The 26306-nt window shown below is 39.8% G+C and overlaps 1 protein-coding gene across 1 annotated transcript; it reads right to left on the bottom strand.

Annotated features, from left to right (window-relative positions):
* Nucleotides 1-9810: 9810 nt before the first annotated feature.
* Nucleotides 9811-20232, bottom strand: LOC137476585 (astacin-like metalloendopeptidase). The gene is made up of 11 exons (XM_068194950.1): nt 20170-20232; nt 17196-17220; nt 16249-16344; nt 15296-15430; nt 14545-14662; nt 13619-13797; nt 13409-13493; nt 12888-13015; nt 11802-11917; nt 11161-11386; nt 9811-10174 (listed from the first exon to the last, which is right to left on the bottom strand). Exons 1-11 carry the CDS (start codon nt 20230-20232, stop codon nt 10140-10142), a joined length of 1206 nt encoding a protein of 401 aa, XP_068051051.1. The 3' UTR covers nt 9811-10139.
* Nucleotides 20233-26306: the final 6074 nt, after the last annotated feature.

Below are 26306 nucleotides of genomic sequence, written 5' to 3' on the forward strand. Positions count from 1 at the left end.
TTGTGACAACTTGTTACTAACCAATAAAGTAACTGGCAAGAAAGCTACTAACCGATTGGAGTCACACACAAGGTCTGTAAACTGTATAAAAAAGAGTTATGTGAATAAGGAATGGTCTTTTTCCACCATGAAGAAAATGGAGTCTGTGTGATTTATTCCCATAGGCAGATTTCCCAGATTTTCAATTACTGAAATAATATCACCTATTGGCTCATAAAGTGCAGCATTATTTACATTACTTTCAAGTGCAAATGACAATGCCTCTTGCTGAAAATTGTTTCCAAATCTGAAATCACTTACCATTTCCCAGTCAACTAAAACAAGCATGCTTTTCAGGAAACTCAGCTGTTCATTTAAATCTAGGTCTGGATTAACTATTTCAGGACAGTTTCCCATTCCCAGATACTAACATTCAGATGTTTATAGCTGATACAAGCCATAATTTTTCAGCAAATGTCAAGCCAATCCCACCTGCCACATTCACAGCAAAACCAAAATGAACACATGGCAGCACTTTACTAATCTCTCCCTGTTGCCTGTTTTTTTCCATCAGGGTGGCCCTGCTTCACGGCTTCTTGTCGTTGTGTAGCTTAACTTTATGTAGGATGTCCATTATTTGTTCTACATGCCAAGATTACTGTAAACGTTCTGCAGTAAATCCATAAAGAAACTCAATTTGTACTCCTTGTGTTGCAGGCGTGGTGTCTCAGCAACAGTCATGCCTGCTTTGCCCTCTGCAGATGCTTTGCTGACTCACCTTCTCCTTGATATAGCAGCTTTATTTGGCTGTGCAGCACCAGTGCATACATAAATACAGCATTTACTTATCCTTCCATGCAGCACTGAACTATGCAACTTCCAGAGGATGAAATATGATGGGTGGGTTTGCCTTTTGCTGGGTTTGTGCTGCTACAGGCCTGGGAGGTAGAATTAAGGTACAGCAAGAGAATGTGTGCAAGCTGTCAAGCCAATAACCCTTGAAGAAGTTTTTTGTTTTGTTTCACTTTCAGCAGCTGATGTTCTATTCTTTTCTCCATAAACAAGCAAAATTCCCATGAATTCTTTAAAGACCATGCCATGCCAAGCAGCAATAACTGTATAAGCTGTTATTTGAAAAAGAGTTACTGGCAGTAAAACACTGTAAAATAACCTACATGGATTTTAGTAAAAATATATAAATTTTAAGCTGTAAATTGGGAAAATAAGAGCTGTCTCAAGCTTTTAAAATACTACCATTTTTGGAATCCTTTTTAAAGGCACATTACATCGGTCAAAAGAGAAATATCTCTGCCAGATAGACCATACAAAAATGCAAGAACAGTGAAAGTTATATGATACAAAGGCAAAACACTAAGTAGAATGCATATCCTCTTTTAATTTTCACTATTTGTATTGCTTCTGCTACTTTGAGTTCTTCATTGCTTCTGCTAATCTCAATAACTCTTATCTTGACTTAATGATCTGTTCAGTCAATAGAAAAATCAAAACAAAACAATCGATTGAATCAATGGCAGAACATTTTTCAGAATACACCAAACTGAAAAAAGAAATAGCAAATTTAAGAGGTTAAATATAACTAGTTAAATACCTCCTTGTCTTTTGGTTGTGTTCATTTGTAAATTTGACTTATTAGTATATTCTCTTTATTCATCAGATGGCACTTACGTATTCCAATAGCATACCCATTAATATGACACATTCTAATACAGCTGTCAGCTTCTCTCTCTCTGACCTCAGTTTATCTCTCAGTATAAAGGGTGATGAAAATGTCTGGAATATCTTCTCATCTCCTGAAGAACTGTAAGAACTGCTCTCCCAGATGGAAAACTAAACTGCCCAGTGACATCACTATTTGGATGAGATTGCTCTGGAGCCCAAGATCCAGGAAACCAGATTTGCCAGTGCTGGAGAGCACTAACCTGAGGCCAATATTGGACCAGCTATGGTATAAAGAGGTATATCCAGTGCTGAATAATTGAGTAACAGATGTAGTGAATGTACTGGTTTTATCTCTAGAACCAGAAGAAGCAGTTCTTGTATGTCAGTTCTTTACACTGTTGTTTCAACTGCCTTATAATACTCCTATAAAGAACATGAGACTTAGGGATTTCATCAAATATCTGAGGTTGTGTGTAAACGATTGTTACAGAATGGCTTGTAATTAAAATCCTAACCCTTAAAAGTGTCATGTCATATTCTGCAAATGCAATTAAATAGTTTCCTAAAAGGCCTATGGAAATCATCACCAAAAAAAAAAACCTCTTCTCTCTATCAGCATATAATTTTCTGTGGTGGCTTACTTATTTACTATTCTGGGTACAGATGGCACACCTATGATGAATTTTGGAATTCAGTCAATATCCCACTATTCTGCCTGTTAAAGCTGGCTGTTTTGTGAGACAATTCTCAGAGTCTAGGCTTTTAGACTAAGAGAAAAAGAAAGTGCTCCCTGGAGAAAATGGGCATTGGATAGTGTCACTTCAGTTTTGCCCAAGTGGAGTTTGAGATACTTTCTCTTCCTCCAAGAATTGATCCTTTTCAGACATTGTAGAATCTCTGCAGTAAGATTAGCTCTGTCTGTAAAAAGAAGGTGGATCTCATCAACAAAAACCAGTGTATTTCTATGTGTTCAGGAGAAGAATACACAACTTCTGTACTAACAGAAAATGTTCCAGAGAGAAATTACTCCCACAGTCATGGAATAAATAATAAGCCAATTAAAAGAAGTGAAATTAGGTATTTGTGTGGAGCTTGGCAACATGCCCAGCTCTGCTGCATAGATGTGAGATTAATAAACAGCTCTTTCATCAAACTGACATTATCCCCGTAAATGACAAGAAGAGACAGTTAATATGTCAATTGAAATGTCAGAAGAAAAGATTTTGATCAAGAATTAAAAAACCCCATTCATCTACTCTACAACAGTGCTGATAGTACTCTCTGATGGTTTTGCTGCCAAAATTTCCAAAGTGAAGTAATCAATAACTAAATCAAGTAATCAATCTCTCCAAATCATATTATACTGGAAGAAAACTTATTTTCAGTTACTGGACACCACAGAAGTCTAGAAAATGAAGTGAAGGGAAAAGGCTGTACTCAACTGAAACTGCTGAAACTACAGGGGAAATTTAGGTCAGGAAAATTCAATTACAAGAGCTGTGTAGGCATTGAAAAAAACCACACTAATATTCATTAGAGGGAAAAAAGACTTACTTTAACTTTCAAAAATAAATTTAAATTTGAAAGCTTAAATAGTCACAAAATATGTTTGAATGTGATTATTCACACTTTAAATTCTAAATGGGAAATGTGTGGGTAAGCTGCACAAGTGACAATTACAATGCAGAAACCATACTACTTAGGCACTGAATTAATGTTATAATTTGAATCATGAATATCCACAACAAATTGTTCATTAAATATTCATGGAAAAACATTTACCAAATAAATTTACAAACTCAGGCAATAAAGTTATTGTGAGGATTTTTCGGAGCATTTTGTCAACAGAAGAAAGAGATTAATGTACTGAATAAATTATCCTCCAGAAATAGCCTCTTATTTTGTGATTACTGTGTAGATTGGCAAAAGTAACAAAAACTTTAATGAAACTGAGGATTAACATTTTATTGTACAATTTATTTAAATGGAGAATTTAAGGATTTTTAAATTGCTGTAACTTGCAAGTCTATCTCATTTTACACAGTAGATTTGGGCATATTATTACTACACTGGGACAGCCTTGTCCTAAATAATGTTCTAGGGAGAGAAGAATTGTATATCCTGTGATGAAGGGGATGTTTTTTCTGTTTTGAAAACTACTTGAATGCTATTATCACTATTGGAATAGATTTTCTCACATGTCAGTTGAGGTAAGATATTGTGTGAAATCTGAATATTGGTCACCCTATCAGAAACTGGTAGAAACAGAACCAGATAAGACTTCAGACAAAAGCAGACTAATGCATTTCATTTTGCAATGATATTTACTGGCAGCTCATTTTATTATGCAGAGCATAACTTAAAAGGTTTTGGGGTAATACCAAAAGATTTGGGGGCTGAGTTTAAGTAGACCGTTACATTTCTTTCATTAAGATTATTTTATAAATATTTATTCTCAAACCAAACAATGCTATGTATCCATTTCACATATATCTGGTGTAACATGCACATATCCTACACATACAGAGCTAAAAATAAACATTACTAGCTGATAGATCCTGGAACACCTTAAACTGGAGTGTTGTCCATCAGCTGAGATCTTAGTATTGCTTAGGTACAAAAAACAACTTTAGACTGCTGTTAGAAATAGCATATATTTGGCTAAAAATAATGTCTTCTGGGACCAATGCAAAGAGGAGTCTGAATCCTATTGTATCAAACACCCTTTGAGTTATAGCTGTAAAAATATCTTGCTAAATACCATGAAAAGTGGCAGGATCAAAACCAGAGCAGATTTAATGGGCTATTTTATTCTGTTTGTTGAACGACCAGTGATTTTACTGCCTATAAAAAATACAGCTAAGTGTATTCAGAAAGGAATATTTTAAGCTCTCTTGCACAGCTTCATTCCTACAAATGAATGTAGGGAAAAAAAATCTCTTTAATTCCAAGAGATTAAAAGGATTACATTTGGGAGTTTAAGTGTAACCCCAGCATCCATTTCTGTCTCCCTTTGGGGCATTCAGTGCTGCACTCCTGTGAAAGAGTCATACTTCAGGTTCTAATAATGTATCTCAAGTCTAACCTGTAATACCTTACTTAAGTCAGGTTTTGGGGTTTCATACAGCTTTTCATGTTCCTGTAAGCAGCTTCTCCTTTTACTCCTCTCACATAATAGAACTCTGAGTTTGCAGTCAAAATGTAGTGTTGGTGGTGGGTTTCCACAAGCCCGATCCATCAGTTACCCCTAACTTAACACTTCTACTCCACAGTCCTATGTCCTCATGCCATTTTACTTCAAGTGGTAATTTACAAATGTGATAAATTACATCTAAATATATTGGGAAATCTAATTACCAACACTTATATGTGCATTTGAGAGGTGGATCTATATAAGCTAGTGAAGGCAAAGTATAAGACAATGAGGAACCATTGATATTTAGAAGCTGAGGCCTTTCAGCCAGTTTTGGACTGCTTACTCCGGAAAAAAAAAAAATTACTTTTGAATCTTTGTATTAAAGCCATCATGCATCTTCCTAAAACCCGGAAGATTCTTGACTCCTTTTGGCTAAATCCAATATAAATTTTTCTCCAAGTTTACTATGGACAAGAAGAATATATAGCAAATGGAAGCTTAAAAGTAAACCAAAAATAATTATAAACAAATATCTCCTTGTGTGGATAATCCCTCTGAGTTTATTTCTTTCAATTTAAATTGATTATGCACCGACAACACAACTGAATTCAATCATTACAACGCCATAACCCAATGAAGCTGTAGATTAAAAGCACCCAAAAAAAGATGTTCTAGAAAACAACTATGTAATGGAAGTACATATCCTACACCAAGACAGAGGACTGGAAAGAAAAGCAAAGATTTTGCCATCAAGTGGCTTGAGATAAGAGTCAAAACAAATAAGATTGATTGGAACACAAACTGCCAGCAGGACAAGGCAGCAGCAAGATCATGGAAGAAACAGACACGGCCTGTTGATGTTCACATATTAACTCTCAATACAGGTGGAAAGTTAAAAAATAAACTCCACTCATAAAAAATAACTCCTATCATATAGTTACTGACTAAAACCAGGGCCCACAACTCTGGTTAGTAATTCAGACTGAGGCTTGAGAAGGATAGAAAGCTTTACAATGAATCAAATACTTACCTAAGCATCCTTCTAAGATTTAAGCACTTTCATTGTGTAGATGTTTTGACAGTTCCATGTGCATGAGTCTCTGTGGTACTTGCTGTAAACCACTGGCTACCAAAAGAACAGCAACTTTCCTGACACCTTTTTATCTCCTGCTCATAGATCCCTGAGTGCACTGAGACCTTAATTACCCTGATCAGCTTCACTTGGGAATTCCTTCCAAGCCCTCCACTCATGGGCCTGGGAGACTCATTGCAGCTCAGACCAACACCTTCACACTCTGGTTAAGTTATAGGGGAGGTGTGTCCCTCTCCAGTGTTGTCACAGCTGTGCCTCTACTTGGCCATGAGCCCTATTCCTCCTGGCCTGTGGACCAGTTTCACCATTTGACCTTGGATCTCCCTTGTCACGGTGAACTTCCCCTGGTGATCACTGGGCTGTATCTGCCTATTCCTTCTGATACTGTCTTTACAATTTTCCTGAAAGAGATATGAAACAGGCAAATTCAGGCAACACCTATTTTGCCCATTAATGCCAAACATAAATGCTTTCTTTTAATTTCCATTGTTTGGTCTCTCACTCTTATATATGTAAAAGGACAAGCATTCATTGAAGATGTAGAAGGATATTATTGTCTAATGAACTTCTGATTGTGCTTTGAGTTGTAACTATTTTCCTGGATTCTCCTGGTCAAGGATGATGCCAATAGCTTTGAAGCTTCAATGAGATTCAGAAGAGTTGTTACGAATGACTGTACATGCTACAATTGAAGGGGAAAAGGGAAGTTTGTGGGCTTTGGTACTTTTTTTTTTTTTTAAACAATTCAAAGTAGTCAAAAAGTCAGACTAAAAGTTACTACCTTTCTTTAAAGCAAAAAAAAAAAGTTATCCTTCATATAATTGCCCAAGTTGGTGCAGTGTCTAGTGAAAAAGAATTCAGACTATGAGGGTAGACATACTGAAATAAGCATGGGAATTAGAGCCTTCTGCCGCCTCATAGAAAATCCTCTCATGTTCAAACAACCTGTTTGGCATTGCTGAAAGGATACATCTTTTTTCCTGCTGTGTAATGGGAAAAGGGGAAGGCACACTCGGTAGCTGCAGACTTGCTGGCATGTGAGTGCAGGATTTTCCACTTACAGGTCTTCTGGGCTGTTGCTGAATGGGCTATAGACCCTGTGGTTGTGCCATAAGCGCTGCATTCCTCCATGATCCTCCTGGGTGCTGTGTCATGGGAATTATGTCCTTTGTTATCAATACAGGCTGTTCTTGTAACCCTTGTTTGGCTGCTTCTTCCAGTGATTTCCCGCACGTGAGCATTTCCATCCCTGCAGCATTCCTGGAAATCTTTGTATTTCATTCCATGAAGACTGACCCAGCTGGATTGCTATGGATGTAGTTTGAGGGAAGAAACAGTGTTCTAAAAGAGATGTTCTGCTGCATCCCTGGGAGGCTTTGCATACGTGAAGTTTTCCACATTCCCAAAGTGGTTTCAGTTCAGAAGTCTCAGCTTCACACATTTTGGGTAGCACCCCAGAAGTATAAACTTGCAGGAGAGCCTCAAAATGTGCCTGGGGCTCTGTCCTGCCATTATAGCTTCCAGACTAGGGCTGCCTGAGGGAAATGCCCACTTCTGTCCCAGAGGAGACTGAGCACATATCTGCATATAGGTCCAGGAAAATTCCCATGATTTGTGATGCTGCTCTCCCTGCTGAAATATTCTCTTGCTCAGCAGGTGTTTCCTTCAGCAAGCTGGTGTCTGTGAAGATGATGGTGCTGCATTATCCAATATCTCTTCTGGAGATAGTCAAAGATGAGGAAGAGGATGCAGTCATAACTATGTCTGTGTGTGACAATGAGTGTCTGAAGTGAACTGGGCCCGTTCAGTGGAAGCCTCATGAAACCATGCCTAGGCTGACACTCAGGAAGTCCTGCAGCCCTGTCTGTGGGGTTGTGCATGTCCCTAGAGCTGGAGAGAGACCCCACTTGCATGAGGGAAATGTTACACTTTGCTTTAGGGCAATAAGTAGAGATGAGATCCCACTGAACAGGGTGGCTTCTACCCTTGGGTTGAAATTGGGACAGGGGGCATTTATGGTCACAGCAAGGGAAAATCCTCAGGACAGAAATGGCTTTCAGACACAGACAGGCTGCCTGGTACTGCTGTCCCTGTACATTCCAGCTGATGGCTGGACACCAGGTCAGGTAGAATCAGTGACTGCCTGAGCTGCTCACCACATCCTGAGCTGCTGGCATCTCATCAGAGTTTTCCTGGGCCAACTGTGTGGTCACATCCTTGGGTTGAACCTTGGCTCTGTCTCTGTGACCACCTTTAGCCTTTTGCAGTCCTGTGCAATAAGGATCAGACCAACACCACACAGACCTGGACTTTGCATCTTGGCAGAGAAGTGGCTCCTCTTCAAGTGGAATTAAAAGGAGAAACTGCTGGCTCTTAACATCAACTGGGTCTAATTTTTTCTTGGCACAGTTTGCTTGATTTTCCTAAAAAGAAAACTTCTTAACTATTGTAGCAACTTCAGCAATACACAGATGATCACAACTTTATTAATTTCTCAGCCATTGCCAACAACATTTCAGAACTCTTACTGAAATCATTATTCCTCCTCCAAGGGTAAGTACCTGAATCACCTGAGCCTGTCTTCTCATCATCGTGTGGAACACCTTAATCACATCTGAAATTCCTCTCAAAAATTGTGCCAGCATGTTAGTCTTCACCCACTGCCTTTGCAGTATTATTTCCTCCATTTTGTTTTGCAGGGCCTTAGGAATCAAAAGTGGCAAAAAAAATTTCCTTTTTTTTTTTTTTCCAAAAAAAAATTTCCTGCATTTTTAACAGCATTTTAGAAGGACTTCTCCTTTAATGATGTGTTGATAGCAACCCTTGATTGCTCATAGTAACTCAAACAACATATCAGAAGCTAAACCCGTCTTGCAGTGCGAGAAGAACTGAAGAAATGCCTCTTCTAAAGCAGATTCAAGATTGCTGTGTTCAGAGGCATTTGCTCAGCCACTGTGGGTAAGGAAGCAATCTTCAATGGAATTAAAATTTCTCTCAAGAGCTGACTGTTTCTTCATCTTACACTATAAACACAGACAAGCCTTTGAGCAAATTCTTTCAGATTAAGTGTTTTTGGTGCCTCCTTTAACAAAATACAAGAATTTAAATTTTTTTTCTTCATTTTCCATGTAAATTTTACTCTGAGATTCAAATTAATTTCCCACTGTTCTTTTCTAGAAATGTATTTCTGTGAGAAAAATGTCAAGGTTTCTAGTGTTACAAAGTAAGAACAGGAAAAGTATTTCCTTTTTTCAGGCTTAAAAATACAAGTATTAAATACCTAGGTTAGTAATATATTTAACTATCTTTCTATGCTACAATTTAAAATAGCAGCATATTTTGTTCTCAGATCTCTTACAAGCTTGTCTTGGTCAAGAGAATGTAATTTTAAAAGTGTGATTGCAGGCTAGGCTATAAAATGAACACTCCAGGAGCTGTAACACTCTTGTAGATCTCTTATGAGATCAGAAGAGAAGAGCTTAGCTACTTTCTTGATAAAAAATTTCTTCTCTGAACATGTGCATGAACTCTGGCAGCATTATCTGGTCCACCTTTTGTCCTGTGATAGGCTTAATCATCTCTGCAGGGCCAAAAAGGGCTTGTGGTTAAACAAGCACCCTTAGCTGTGCCCTGCCTGCCAGAACTGTACAAGGAGAACTGCAATAGGAAGTACCAGTCCTTTCCTGGAAGTAGTTTTGTCTTGTCCACTTTTCTTGTGATTTAAGGATATAACAGAATTTGGAAGAGAGAAGTCATTTTTGGAAGTGGAAATGCTAGGTCTCTGTCCAAGACCCTTTCGTGCTCAAGACTGTGAAGACTATAAAATGATTTTTTAAAGTTTGGAGCTGGTCTCTTCAGCCAACTAACTAGACCCATGATGATGTCAGTGGTATACTTAAGAGACATCCTTATGACTGAATGAAGGGGGCTAAGAAGTCAGACCACATTGATAGTGTGTTTGGCTGGAAGTGACTGCTGGAAAAGAGAAACGGAAACTTCTTTTTTTAATGAAGCTTTTTATTCAATTGTTAAATAGAAAGAGGTAATAACTTAACTGTGCAGACAAAAGGAGGAGTACACCAGATGTATAGAATTTGTACATTTGTATGGCTTGGGGAAAAAAGCTTTTTCAGGAAGATGAAAACTTTAATTCTTAATAGAATAAAATTTCATACTGATCCAAGCCCAGATAGGAACAGAGTAGGAAACACATAATTTCAATATTCACAGAATAGGTTCTTCTTCATTAAGTCAGTTGTGGATGCTAGATCTTCTTTGGGTCCTCACTGTAAATGAAATGAGAGAATACTTAGCTTTCAGAGGTCTCTGAACAAACTGTAGCATCTCTAAAATATGTATATACTAAATCATAGTTTATCTGGCAGCTAAGATTGGTTTATATTTGTGGAGACATCAAAGTGGCACAGGGAGTTTCTTAATTTTTCTTTCCTTCCATAGCAACAGTGGACAGAAATAGATACTACAAAGAGACAACGCAAAATTGCTGGTTCGGTTTGGGCATGGGTCAAGTTAGTGCACTTCAGTGGATTCATGCAAACTCTGCGTGCTTGTCCTTATCCCATGGCTGATACAAGGCTACATGACACAGCCAAGCTTCCCTTCCCACCAACACAAGCTGCACTGCTGTGCAATTGCTGTAGGCTGCAGTCATACACACAGGAATTCCTTTATTCCAGCTGGTACACACTAACTCGAAAGCCTGTGGTCACTTAATTGTTTAGTTGTGGCCTTAGTTCTTAATTAAATGGGACTGAAGAAAATGTGTTCTAGCTGGAAAGGTTCCAGGAATCCTGACCATGGAAATGTTGCCTCTCTTCTTGTCATGGGGCTGGGTGACCTCATTCACCGTAGATCTGTCTCACCCTCTGAACTGTGTGATTAAAAAATGCACCTTTTCCAGGGGAATGATATATTCAAATGCTGCATTACAATTTATTCTCTCTCTACTGTGCTAGTAACACTAGCAGTGTCATTAAATTGATTGCCCTTGTTGGCACATGCTTTGGAATGGCACATATCTGAGAGGGGAGGTAAACAGTGAATCACCTGGCTAACACCACCTATCCTGAGTGTGGCCCCACCTGCGAGAATGAATAAATGGGGTCAGTGTAGAACCGATCCCTTATGTCAAGAGCAAGGAAAGAAGTGATGACCTTACAGAGAGCAGTTCTTCAATATCTTTCCTGAGTGAATAAAAGGTTGATTTGGCATGGACTGTTTACTTTGTTATTCTCCTTGTTCTCAGACTTACCAGCAGTAAATGTGGCTTGGAAACCAGAAGCTGTATGGGCACCATCTGTGATGAATTCTACGAGCAAAAGATTACTAGAAGCAACTATGCCATTGGGGATCTTTGATCCACAGGTCTTGTCCATTAGAACTGGAGAAGACTTGCTGGATCCATCATAAACTTTAACATAATCACCCTGACAGCCTCTAGTTTTTTGCAGCTGAAAGGCGTGAAAGTGCAGGGAAACCTGGAAGGGAAGAGAAAATCAGTTTTTAATATATAAGTATACTTCTTTCATGGAATGTCCTTTAAAACAGACAGAACCTAAACTGTAACCAAGCATGGACTCACAGACTAGAACTGCTTACCCAGCTTTGCCCCTCTTCCCCTGAAGTTGCAGGGTTCAGATCTAATCACTGAATGCTCCCATGCTCAAAGAGCTTAGTCTTGGTTTTGCAAGGCTGAAGCCCAGCTTGTGGAGGGTTTTTCAAAATCACAACTCTGAATTGTCCTTGCCTATACCTGACTTAAGCACATACCTCTCCAGAAGTAAAGACTATTCTGAAATTTTTCTCATCTGGCAACTGCTGTACAAAGCACAAGATGCTTAACGTAAAAAGAAGTTCAGCCATATTTCAAGACCACTATTAACCTGTGTTTACCTTTCTGGAGCGGGTTCGGATGAGCCAGACACAGTTGGTGTTATCTGAGTAATTCCTTGGGTAGTTGGCAGATCTCAGTGACCCAGAAGGTCCATCAAGAATAGTGCTGCAGCGACCTGAGGAAAAAATGCTTGCTTCAGGATTGCAGAAGATTTCAGTCATTCAGAACTACAATCTCTTCAGAATGGACTGATCTCTGTCTTCTGATCTACGAGCATTCATTTAGAGTATTGGTACATCTTGATTAAAAGGAGGAATCATGTTGTCCTAATTTTCACATAATGCATCAAAGAGGAAAGTAAAGTAGTGCTCTGAAAAGAATTTCACTTTCATTGATTAGTTCTGTCATTTATCAAGGTCTTCTGCAACTTTGTAAAGATTGAGAGGTTTCAATTCACTGCAGCTGGTGCCACTGTTTTCCACTGAAGGGGAAGTTAAGTGATGTCAGAAGAATCAAGCACAAATATGATGCCTCTGCAATGCTTAAATTCTAAGCTTAGAAGGAGCACTTGGGGTGCAAGAGGTAATACTTCCATCTTTTTTTTCCCCTCTGATTGAATAAATTTCTGTGATTGTATATAAAAAATTCTTCTAGCAGAGGTTACATATAAAGAGTTTAAAACATACAAACTCAGAATGACAAACTTTTGAAAACTGGACAAGGCAACATGAAACTGTTCAAGTTCAAAGGAGCATACAACTGTTTTGTTTTGGCTTAGGTCTTATATACCAGCTGCCATGAGAAGCAGTGCTATCTGGCTCTTTTGGGATTTATAGTTGTCTGCTGAACTGTAAGAAACCGAATTATTCCATTGAAGTTTAAAATGTGGTATGCAGTTAGTCCAGTTGCACAGCAGCCACTTATGCTAATAGCAAATGTGTTTAGCAAATTTAATTTAGAGGCAGTTTCCATTTTCTTACTAATCACAATGTGTCTCCAGTTTCACCTTTGCATTCACTTCTGGAGTAACCCTAGTGGGAACCAGGAATTCATGGGAATAGTCTCACAGTCTGATGAAAAACTGCTGTCTCTGCCATGTGCCCAAATCCGAGTTGAACATAACAGGGTGGCCTGGAGATACTTACTGCAGTTGTAAAGTTTGTTGATTTTGGCCACATCCAAGTTGCTCATCCCTTGTCTCTGTCCAATATGTACTGATCCATCAGGAATTGGTACAATAGTTGCTTTCCCAGTGGTATTGGTGAATGTGTATCTGAAAAGACCCATGAGAAACAATGCTCTCTAAGCACCGTAACTTCTTTCAGGATTCAGTAGGATGCTTTGGAGGGAGAACAAGAATTGTACATAAGCTGTTGCTGTGACTAATAGAGCTGTTTAAACTGGTCTCATTGAGATGTCCACCAGTAAGCAGAGTCAATGCCCAGATGCCCTCCTTTGCTCCCAAGCACAGCAGAGGAGAGCTCCCTAATGGAAAGTTAAGGGACAGTGTATCCCAGTCCTAGGGAGCAGCTGGTCTGAACTGACTCATGGTGTTTTCCTTGGAAGGGGAACTGGGGAAACTGGTAGTTAGGAGAGAGTTATGATAGAAAGTAGTTCTGATGTGAGATTTGAGTATCTAAAATAGTAATGCCATGCTGCTACTTACGGGCCATAGTGCATTACTGAGGAATAGTCATATGGAAGATCCAGGTTATTGGAGTTTTCAAATTTCTTGAAGTCTGGTCTGTCAGCTGTAATATATAATATTGTACTTAGAGTATGCTTCCTACCTACTCCCTTCAGGGAAGAAGGGGAAGCTGGGAGCAGTGTGATGTGTCTACACCACTTCCTACATTGAGGAGTTCAAAGTACTTACGAGGACTGATGTACTCCCACATGATCTTTACGTGTTTATCTCTGTCACTTCGAGAGTGTTCATGCAAAAAGCCCAGAGCATGCTCCAGTTCATGCTGAATTACTCCTTTCCACATGCAGCCTCCTTTCATCACAGAGACAGTCTGTCCACCTCCTACTTTCCCATAGTTGGACCAGCAGCTGAGAGAGGCATTGAACAACAACAGAAGACTTATTGTATTTTTATTGGCAGGCAGGCAAAGAGGCAGAACAGAGAAGCTTGCTTCACACCTCTTGCAGGAATGGAAGGATACCCCTCTGTCCACTGTGATAGTCAGAGTGTACAGAGGCAGAAGTTACCACGACATATAAAAGAACGAAGCTTATGATCACTGCTAAATCTTTCTGGGAGACTTTTGTTAGCACAGAGGCTCTTGAATTCTGACTTTACCGTGACTTTAACTCCCTTGAAATAACAATTTTTTTTTTTTCAAAATACTAAAGACAGTATCAGAGCTGGAGGTAAGATGGAGATAACACATTTGAGCTAAGTATTTAACAATTTTCTCATAAGCTCTAATTCTGAGCTTGATGGCCAACAGTGTGATTCAGAGAACTGTTTACTTTGTAAGTTGAAACTGGTTTACTTTGTAAATAGGACCTACAGTATTCAATATATGTTGTGCTGAAGTGTGCACTATACCACAGAGAAAACATGAGCTTAGACATTCTTTCCCCCTTCATGGTGGTTTTCTATGTTTTGTATTATTTCAGTGTCTGCAGTGAGTTCCTGATGTACCTGATGAGCCCTTGCACTAGTAAGGTACCCAAGGAAGATACCTTGGCACTGTGATAAAACAAAAGCCTCTCTGAGGTCACACAGAATCAGTGTAGGAAAGGACTGAAAAACAGAGTAGAAATAACTTGTTAATTTATCATTCAACTTACCCATCAGCAGATCTAATACTGAGGTAGTCACGTTCTGCCTTGCGCTTCACAAAATTAATACAAGTCAGTGCTTCAAATTCTGCCATGGCATCATGAATTCCTTTTACATGGCTCGCCTCTGGGGAAGAGAGGGTTAATTTTAGGGGTCACAACCAGACATTAGCAGATACCATTAAAATCTCACATATTCTCAAAAACAGGGTAAATGAGGGACAGAAACATTAGCCCAGGTTCTTTTTTTTTTTTTTTTTTTTTCTCAGCACTGAATTTTGTTTAAGATTTTAACAGCCTGGCACAAGATCCTCTTTATCCAGATATTTGTCCAAATGTATTCAGGTGCCCAGGTGCCTGTTTTTTCAATGACTTATTCTTAGTTATACTGGCTATTTTTGATGTATCTTATTTGACACTTGGAGACAATTAAGAGAGGCTGTTTTGCTGATGAAAAGCAAATCACTGAAGCTCCACTATAATAGTCCTGAACCTTATAAAGGAAGGTATTCTGGAAGACACTATTACAGGGAATGGTTATTGTTGTCTCCAAGAGATCAGTCCCAAAACATGATGCAGGCAAAATGTCTCAATGAATATTTCTGGTTCAGGTCTTTGTAACTTAAAATTTATGTGTGCTTGCACAGCACAAGTAAATCCTTAAAACTGATTTATTCAACTGTTTGCATGCTCACTCATTGTAAGTTTCTCTCTGAAGCGTATTGGACAAAACCCATTAAAAAATAATATTTAAACCCACCGTAAGTAGGATCCAATTCATAGGGAATACGAACAATCCCATCACTGGACTGGGGCCAGTTGCAATGGCGACAGTTGATGGCACTGCGACTCCTTCGTGGAACTATGTCACCTTCCTGCAAGAGCTGAGAGCTGTCTGGTGAGAGAGAAAGGGTGGAAACATTTGAGCCATAAGTTGCTGGACACCTGCTAAGCACACTTGGAAAAACAAGCAGTGGCAATTGTAAGAATGATGTTTTACTCTGGTACTATTAATTATCCATCATGTGACACTGAATGAATGGCATCAAATATCTCCCCAGGAAGGCGCTGGGCAAAAGCAGAATGTGCCAAATAAGGAAGTCCAAGAAGGTGGGCAAACCAAAAAGAGAAGTGTTGTCAGGAGAAAACTGTAGGAATATTTGGTGTCTCATTCTACTGACTACTTTACTTCAAGTAAAGTCACTTGAATGACTCTTGGAGGAGAAAATGTGAGAAAAACAAGCTGATAGATCAGGGAATGTTTGGAAGGATTGGGGAAGAGGAAGTCTGGAGCAGCGAGAATGGAACTGACTGCAGCTTATCTAGGAGTCTGCACTGCAAAGCCATATGATGGCTGAATGCAAGCAATGCTTCATTCAAAAAGGGTTGTTAAATAGCAAAGCATACAAATACCCACATTTTCTCTTTATGTCCAAAGAATGACAAAGATGTTGAAAGCTAAAGCTGAAGAAACTGTCTGAATAGTTTTCAGTTGCCTCCACACCTGGGAGCATCTTCAGTACTGACACAATAGCCTGAGATGCTATAGGGCTTCAGCAGACCACACCATAATCCCAGTTGTATCTCTTACATGGTGGTGTGTAAGATGGGAAACACATTTGCACAGATTGTGGTAAGACATTGTACCTCTCACATCACCTTAAAGAAGCAACAAAGACAGCCCCATTATAGACAGGATTTTGGTGGCATTACCTTTGTTAACTTTCAGAATTTTGTTAAAAATATCTTCATCCTCCTCATCGGTCTCTGTAGGCAAAGGAGATTCTGTGCAGAAACACAAGAGTAACCCTTTGTCATTCCCAGAGAAAATATGAATCCTGATTTTTTACTCTGATGATCCATGATTTTTCCAGTGATGCATGTAAAACTTAGTGAGCCTATTTAGGGACTGGGAGGGATGTTCACTCATGTAGATGTTTGTTCACTGACACAATCTTGAGAACCTCCTAGCTGTGGTTATTTTCACATTAATCTAGTCCCAAGAGACATTTCTCCTTCAATTATTTCTTTATCTCCTTTTTTTTCCCTAGCCATCATATTTTCAGGCCTGAGATGGCACAGTTTTACTTCTTTATGAGTAACTCACACTCAAATCCCCAGCATAAGATGCCAGAAACAAAAATGGATAGAGAGCAGTCCTGCTACTTCTTGTTGGACACAATGACCTCTTGAAAAACCCTCAAAATCAATGAAATTGGAACTGCATTCCTGTCTACGGGTTGGACTGATGTCCCCACAAAACCCAGCATGAGGGACTCATAGGCCTTGCTAGCAAAATCAGCCAAGTCTGTGCATTATGCAACAAGTCTTGACATCAATAAAAAGTAGAAACACATGACCTCTGTGCTTCTAACCTTTAGAAGTGACTTAATTGAAGACATGACTTAAGCAGAGCTATTTTTAGCAGAAGTAACAGCTGAGGTTTTTAGCAAGGCCAAGCAATTGGCCAAAACCACAATACTTTGCTTTGCATGAAGCATTGTGGTGAGTGCATTCATTTAAAATTCCTCATAAAGGTTAATTTGTCTTAAGCCTGTGTTATTTTCTGAAGTAACTGAGTAGATAATGGGGATAACTGAGTAGATAAGGGGACCAGTATGTCCCCTCAAATATATACTTGTAGATGGAGTAATACATACCGTATATATTCTCCTGCGTAGTAACCTGCAAGAACAATACATTAATATTATCTCACAATTTGTAATGTAACATTAAATTAAATAATAAAATATGTAAATTATCAACAGCGTCCAGGCTACCATTGGCAGTATCTTTCACCAATGCAGCTTTTATATACTGTGCCATGTGTAAAGAAGTACCATGGGGTGGTAGATACTCTTCTTTGGTACCTTGGCAAATAGGGATATCATAAAGGAAAATGCAATATAAAGTGTGGAATAAGGTTCAGATACACTCTGATGCACGGCTGGGCAGAGGAGACTTTGCTGCACAGGTGTAGATACAGGTGGAGTACAAGAGTCCTGACCTTACTTTCCACAATGTTGAACCCCAAAGTGATCAGAAGAGCTGAATTAGCTTTCCTTACCTCAGTAGGTTCTGTTGCTGAAGAAGAAAAAAAAACAAACAACAACAAAAAAAAAAAAAAAAAAAAAAAAAAAAGACAAGCATCAGACTCTGAATGCAACTTCACAGCGTTCAAAAGCAGGGATGCAGGGATGCAGGGATGGACCTCCTCAGCCATGGGAATGACTTTGGCAGATCCCTTGGAGGAGTGGAGGGGAATGGAGTGCACCATCTGATGCACAGGCAAAGAAATTAAAAAGATATTTAATCAAACAACTGTTACAATTCCTAGTAGACTGTGCTGAGGAACAGAATCTTGATCATTTGCCATCTAAGAATCAACAAAGCGTTTTATCAGTTTCAGTGTGGAAAATTTCAAAAGAAATCAGTGACAAAAAATGCTTTATCCCCAGATTTCTCTGGAACAGGTGCAGGCTGACTAGCTCAACAATATCCCCTGGTTTTACAGTGTCAAACAATAAGGTTATAAAATGTGATGGAGGCTATAATTTAGCATGGGGAAAATAATCTCAGCTTCAGTATGCACCTGACAGTAGCTTGGTACCACTCTGAGTCCTAAGGTGCCTTTCTACTGTGGTGCCTTCTGATTTTTACCAAATATGAGATTCTAGATACAAACCAGAAGTGAAAATCTGACCTGATGTACACATTTCCATCTTCATTTTTATAATATCAAATAAGTTTAAAAATTGGAAGGATCTTCAGAGGTCATCAGTTTGTCTGCTTTCCCTAAGGTAGAAACACTTTTATCTGTATTATTCCTGACCACAGTTTGTTTGACATGATCTTAAGTATGATAGATATGTTGCAAACCAATCTGGCAATCTCTTCCAGCTTCCTAATAATTGCAATCTTCCTTGTCAAAGTATGAAACAATTTTGTTTTTCCTAGTTAACACTGAAACAGAGGACAGTCATGTAAACAGTCATTATTTCCAAGCCCATCTGTGCCCCAAATTTTACTGTAATTTTTTTCAGTAAAAAATATGCCAAGCTCTATCACCCCTTTGCAGCACCCTTCCATTTTCATAATTATTGCTCAAACATAGTGAGGAGATGTCTTCCTTTTCAGACTCTATCTAGCACCCGCAACAGAATTGCTTTTATTGAGCCGAAAAGACTTCAGTCTGTGTTTTCAGACTGTTACTTCAGTTACATGGCAATGGAAGTCCACTGCTATAATGGTGGTTTATTATAAAAAAATTGGTCAGTTCCCACCAGCTGCATCAGAGAGATCCATGGCATCTAAAAACATTCTGCAGGGAAGAACATTTTTGAGATGGGTTGACTGGATCCAGAATTTATGTACCCAAGAGGCACTTGATTAATTGAGTAGTCAAAGTCAGTGGAAATTAGGCTCCAGATTCCTAGGCACATAAAGCCTTCAACTTCTTTTTTAAAACCCAAATGAGATACCACAGAAGGTGTCTGCCATCTCCTTGATGAAATGAACATCTGATGTGATAGGGCTTTCAAATTTATTCAGCTCACATTTTCCCTACACTCTAAATACTGAAAGATGTCTCAAAAGGCATGAAAAGCAGTAACAACGATAAATTAAAACTCATTGTATGCATTTGTCCCAATAAGCCTGCAACTTTGAGTCTGAACAACTGACTACCTTGAACTTGAGCAAGTGTATCCCTTGGTCCCTTCTAAATATACTGAGTAGTAATCTTACAACATCCCCTTTTTCCATGCCATAAATGACAGTTCAAAAGCAGAATGTGTCAATTTTCTTTTGTCACTGACTTGCTCTATGTCAAGCAAATTTTCCCAAGGTGTCTTTGCACACATTACACCCAGCCTGTTAGTTTCTTGCTGTAGTTAAAGTCTGCCTATAGCTTTCTTTATATCGACCTCTGAAGGTCTGCAATTATCTCCTCGTATTTTGCCAGTTAACAAAAGCTGTTCAGCTAAGCCTGTTCCAAACCAGAACAAAGCAAAGCTTTCTTTGATGCCTGACATCTTTCTCATACAGCTGAACCTAGGTAGGCAAGGAGGCAAATGATTAGCAGTACTATTATAACATTCAACTTAGTGAAAAAGTATCAAGATGTCTAATTAAAATTTTATTTTCAAGCCTGTGAAAGCACATCTAAATTAACCTAATAAACCATGCCCCAAAAGTCTGTGTAAAGCACATCTTTGTAAAAGCACATCTGCACTCAGCTCAATAACAAGTTATGAAACATAGCCTTATTCAAAAGGCCTGCCAGTGCTTTCACATGCTCAAAAAGCAAGTCAAATCCAAGAATGTAATAAACAGTCAAGAAACAACAGGTGCTTTTAAAATGCACTAGAAATCCTACTTACTTGTTGTGCTGTTTTCATAGTTGTCCTGCAAAACCAACAGGTAAAAGGCATTATTTTTCCATAGCTGACAAATGCAGCAACAATAGTATCAAAATCGGGATGAATGGAGGAGCTAAATCATTATATTGCCTTTATTTATTATATTACTAATATTTTCTTGCAGAAAATTTATCAAAGTGGGCCTTCACAGCTTCACCCCAGGAAGAACAGATCAGCTAGAAGATGGGGCACAATTGCACGGAGCTGCTCTCACCTGAATAGGGAAGGCCAGGGTAGCGGGAAGCAGGAGCGCAGCGAAGAGCAGGACCCCTTTCATCTCCACTGCGCAGAGGGGACAGAGCACGGGTGCGAGCCCTTATCTCTGCCCGCCCGGCAGCGCTGCCGCTAGATATAGCAGCGGAGCCTGCTCTGCCCGGGCTGGGAAACCCTGCCCCAGCCAATGGGAATCTCAGCAGGAAGCAAACTTCTGCTGCTGCCTCAACAGCCGCTTTAGCCCCTGGGCATCTCCCGGTGCTGCGCTATCGCCGCCACCGTGAGCATCCCTAGGCCTCCCGCCGTCATTCGTGCTGCTCTCTAGAGCTGGCTTAGACTCATGCTTGTGCTGCCATGCACTTCCTCTGCTTCTTAGAGGATCTTTCCCGAAATGTTTGCTTTGACTGTTACCACACAGGAAGCCCTTGTTCCTGCATAACTCTCCAGAGAACTGGATTGTTAGGATTTCAGAGTGTAGATGACTTTTCTTTATGTCACTAAGATTACAGAAGGCCATGACACTATTGTGTTGCTTTGAAACACAGAACATGTCTACCCAGTGAGCTTATAACTCTGTCTTCCCTGAGACAGTTTATGGTTCTATAAGGAGAGATTTTTGGTTTTTCCTTTGCATTTCTTGATGTTTCACCACGTCAGGAGCATCTCCTGTGTTCCATTGTTTCTGGCAATCAGAGCGGGGCAAAAGAGAGCCACAGCATAAGCAGCACTTACTCATTTTGAGAATGATTAACAGATTTGTTTTGCTGTAGTGCACTTGTCCAGAAGTAGAGTGGAGTTGTCTAGAGGAAGCAGTGAGCAGATCTAGCAAGAAATGCTCGTAGGAGGCAAACCAGCAACCACTGAGCCTCTTATCAGAGCAACATCTTCTCACAGCACAGCTCTGCTTACTGAACCATTTGCTGAAGCTGCTGTAGCTGGGAAAGCATCTGGTCTCTGATACACTTTTGGTTTGCATCAAAGTACATTTTCCATGCATGGAAAAGGAAACTGAATTACAAAATGCACTGATTCTGTCTCTAGACCATGCTAGTGCTCAGATACCCTTAGAATAAGTTCTAAACCCACTTATTCATTATTTCTGTACTGAATAAGATGTTCTAGAAATTCTCCATGTTGGTGAATGAATCAAGAAGCAGCAGAAGGCTTTCCATCTATTTGTCTCCAAATCACACCCAGACAAGAGTAGGAATTAGATGGAAATGAAATCTGAATTGTGTTGGAGGGGATTACTCTTTATTTTAGTGATGGGAAGTTCACAATGCACACTGCTGACTATTTTAAGGAAGTCTGGATTGGCAAAGTCCAGGGGTGAACTTTGGTCACCTCCACAGGGAGGCAGCATAGGGGGATATCATTTTTCTGTGTCTGCACACTGGCTGAAGGAAGGTCTGCCTCAGGCACCGGTTAGTAAACAGCAGGGTGGCACATGGTCCTTGTGACCATGAAAGAGCATCAAGCAGCCTTTGTCAGCATGTTAATCCTGTTGTGTGTCCTTTGTGCACATAAGTGTTCTCAATAAGCAATGCTAAGTGTCTTTTTTAAATATTTGTCTTTCAGAGGGATGAAAATCTTGTGCTGAAGCAAAGCTGTGCAGCTCTGGTCTGCAGTGGGAGAGTGGTTCTCCACGTTTCTTGCTCAACACAAGGACAAAACAAAAGTCCATGATGCCAGATACCTTGGCATGCCAAAACCACACCAAAACCACACTGCAATATGGAGTTTGAATATAATCTGCTTTCATTAGAGTTTAGGAGGAAAAAAGGAAAAATCAGACCACTCTCATGGAAAATCAGTCCAGGAGCTAAAGGATCAGAGGTAGTGAGGGCATTAAACAAACTTGAAAAGCAAGATAGGAAGGTTGGTAACCTCAGCACCTTTGTAGCCTGTTATTGGGAAAATACTACTCCTGAATGACTGATTAGCTGCCTGTGCTCAGGAAAGAGTGAGGCAAAAAGGATCAGCACGTTTTATCCTGGACATGTTACTATGCTGACATACTAAACAGTTCATTAAATAGATTGCTGCATGCCATGTTTTCCATAAGCTAAGAAATAGTGCTGATGGGGGAGATGGCTTTTTGGGATCAAGGATGTGTCTGTAAATGTTGCAGGTAACAAAGTACACACCACAGAGTGAGGGGGAGTGTTGGTACTCATGGTTCCTGCCAGTTCTGAAGATCTTATCACCTTGTGCCTTATATTTAGATTCAATATTTGGTTATTTTCCAAAGTGTGGTACTCATGGGGGAGGAATTGTCAGCAGACCTGTCTTCACTAATCAAAATACGTTCTAATTTATTGAGATATTGCAAAAACAGGACATAGTTTTACTTAGTACAATAAAGCTAGTACCTCTAGTAGAGAAAATGCCACAGAAATTGTTTAGAGCCCTTAGGAACCAAACAAGGACTTCACAAAGAGAAGATGTCTTTCCATGTATACAAAAAAAAACGTGGCAAGTTTTGTCAGACCCAACTTCTCCTGTTAGTATACCCCAGTTTCTGGTGGACAGTAGAGATTCCACAGATTTTGAACATGTGAACAATTATTAGCAGATGTCCAAAACCAACATCAAAATCTCAAGAAGTACTTGAACAATGTCACAGTCCGCAAGAAGTCTCTCAGCAAAAAATAGCATTGCTCCTAAATGACCACCACAAAACTTGGAGTTATGCCTGTTAGACTTGTTTGCAGAAATCTGTAGGCATGACCAAGAAAATAATACACATACATACAATATAAAAAAAAAAAAAATCCCTTCTGTTGATATGGGAATTCACTGCAAGTATATATAATCAAATTCAAAACAGCAGATGCATAAAAGATACAACAGTTCCGCATAAATCTTTCAGATTTTGCTTAGTGATATGTCATTTAGTCATGTGTTATTCTCTTTGGAGTCTTTCACTGTAAACAGCTCCCAAAGTATAATGTAAACCATCAAGATTTAATTATGGAAAGAAATTGCACTAATTGCTACTAATTGCTGTGCCATGAAATGCAGGGAAAAAATAATTCCAGGAACTAATAGAAACCTTTATGCCGAACAGCTTGTGGAAGTTATGTGATAGCTACCATAACTGATTTGTGGTAAGATACTAACTAATCTTGAAAGTTTAAAATCATCTGGCTTTACTAAAACCAACCATTGAAGCAATGGTATAGACCACAACACATAACTGAAATTGCTGTGGATTGGCATCACATGAATAAACACCACACAATTACATATGCGATCTGGGGTTAATGACAAATCTGAACCAGGAATATATTATTTTAGGTAGAATTGCTCAGTATCATTTCCCAGGAATGTCTGCTTTGTGCAGCATTTCAGTATTTTGGCTCACTTTCATTTGGAAAAGGAATTCTGGTTTCCACTGAGCTCTTGGTTCATGAATTCTGAACCCCCATCCTCTGGCTAGTAAATCTGCTTATGTGGAGTGCTTTCAGCTCAGTGCTTTTTGTCTCCTTCTCCCTAATTCCAAGTGCCCTAATCACACGGAAATCACTTCCTTTTCTGTGGTATCTTTATGATCAGACACTTTTCAGATATAAATCAGTCCTCACACAAGCTTTCTCTGTGCTGGCTTAAAGGACTTTCAGCCTTCTCTTCTTGATTCTACAATTATATTTTCATTCCTTTCAAGTTGCCTGTACCTTTTTGGAGTGCGGTGATTAGGAGTGGACAATTTCAGTGGAATTCATGTCAACCAGTACTGCACTTTGCTGGTTGACAGTATTATTGAAACACTGGCAGCTCCGGAGGGTGTCACAAGTAACCAGCACAGACTTCATGTCCCTATGTTGAAGACTGACGTGCTATAAAAGACAGCTCTAGACAAGTCAAAGTGGAGTTAGAAGCTGTTTCCCAGTGCCCACAACCATAGTTCCTGCATTCACAGACTTACTTGTCCTTCATATCCCTCTCCACATTTCTTCTTTGGACCCTACCTCCCAGAGAAGACCTCGAGTCGTTTGGGTTCCTGTTCCACTTTGTGTTCTACTTTCCATTTTTAGGGGTTTCCATGTCATTGCTAACTCCATCTGGAGCAATGAATCCACATCATTTGCAGGTTCTTTAGCAGAACACTGACACATCCTCTGTGATATTAATGACTAGCTCCAGCTGCAGTCCTAGCCCTGACTGTTTATTGAAAGAACTCAAACCTAAATGATGAACACTGGCTTGCTATTGGTTAGCCACTTTTATATTCAAAGAACCAAATCTAGAAACTTTGAACTTTAGTCTGTCGTCAGAAGAGGGACAAGGAAGAAAAAGGGGTTTTTTTTGTGATGTGTTCTTATTTATGAAAGAAAAATATGGACAGAGTAAAAAAGTAAAGAAAGAAGTTGGAATAATCAAAACGTAATTTCTAAAATAAAAGTTGCAAACATGTTGATTTTATGATTTTAATTTCAAAATCAGAATTCAAGGACAAATTTAGCAGAGCATAATTTAGCAATTAAACTGGCATTTGTAATGATGTGTGATCCAATGGCTATTTGGGATGAGGGAAGGAGAATGGAAACTGGAACTTTAATTTGGACAATTCTAATAGTCAACTTCTGATTGCCTTGAAAAAAACAGCAAATTCCTTTCTTTTATCAGGAGAAGCCATCTGATTTGTCTGCTGCCCTTAGGTGAAGAAAGGATGGATCAAAGGGTTTACACTGTGTTTCCAGCCTGCAGAGCAATGTTAAGCTGATTGCAAAGGAATCCATGTGATGGGGTAAGGTGCAAGCTGTTTGAGCAGTGCCTGGGGTCATTTTTGGTCCCTCTGCCCTCTAAAGGGGCACACCCAGTGCTGCCCCAGCTGGGGAGATCTCCTTGTGACAGATTATGCAAGGCCAGCCAGCTTCCCTGCTTGGTTTGATCTCCTGTGAGCAGAAGTGTCCTTTTGCCTACAGGGAAGATTTGCTTACAGTAACCATGCCATGAAAGTTACCCTTGTGAGTGCTTGCTTGGCAATTTAACTAAGGCAGAGGAAAATGCCTCTCAGATGAGTGCATGGGAGCTGCCTGTGTGTGCTGCAAGTGGAAAGAACATCTCTGCCTCTACAGTTCACAGATCTGCCTGATAAAGGGTCCATTAGGGATTGGGCATTGTCCCTTGCTCAAATATCTCTGCACTGACTTCTTTTTCCTTTGTCCCTCGTCAGAAAGCCTGTGCTCTCTGACTGTGCTGCTTGTCTCAGTACCTATCTCAATACTTTTGCTTGTTATTCACATATTTGCTCCCCAATTGTCCTCTAAGCAGGATTTTTTAATATTTCAGTGGGAGTCTCGAGATGGCTGCTTCGCTCTTACTGTTCTTTTCTAATGCACCAGGTTAGTTTATGGATTTGCTTCCTCTTCTGGGAGGATAATTTGTAGCTCGTCTCATGTCTCCTGAGCACGTGAGGTTGGACACTCTGCTAATTCTGACTTTACCTTGATCCACAGAAAAGTACTTCAGGAAAAGTTAAGACTTGTTTTAAGCGAGAGCTGCTATCCAGGCAGATACTAGTGGCTAAATATTAACATTGGAAAAATTACCTGATAATAAACTTCAAAGTTATTGAAACAAAGAATCCACTTGCATGTTCCAGGAGTCTTTTGCCAAAGAGAGCATTTGCCTCCAAAGAAGCAGCCAATGATCTCTGAAGCTCTGACCACAGTAATTGATGTGCTGCGTGGGTTCCTGGCCATGCAGGACAGCCAGCAGGGTGTTTTGTTCCGTGTCTGCTGTGAGCGTGTCACCAAAGCATGGTGGGCCTCAGACAGCCACGCTGAGGGCCACGCTCTGGCCTGGGGGCCGAGGGTCCAGACTGGACCAGCAGGGTCTGCCACCCCACGAGGTGGGACAGCACTGGGGATAGCAGGGAGAGTGACTGGACAAGCAGGTTTGATGCAAGGGGTGCTGGAGCAGCGCCAGCAGAGCTGCAGTGGGCAGGGGAGGAAGGGTGGGAGACCAAAGGCTTTCTTGCTTTGTGCTGTCAAAAAGTCACTGGGGATGTTTGCACAGCACAGCCTCAGCCTCGGCTAACCACCCTGCCACCTCATTGCTGGGTTTTAGTTTTTACAAGGAAATAATTCAGGTTTTAAAATCTACCACTGCCACTCATGATTTAACCATTTA

This window comes from Anomalospiza imberbis, chromosome 6 (genome assembly GCF_031753505.1).
Source record: "Anomalospiza imberbis isolate Cuckoo-Finch-1a 21T00152 chromosome 6, ASM3175350v1, whole genome shotgun sequence".
NCBI lineage: Eukaryota > Metazoa > Chordata > Aves > Passeriformes > Viduidae > Anomalospiza > Anomalospiza imberbis.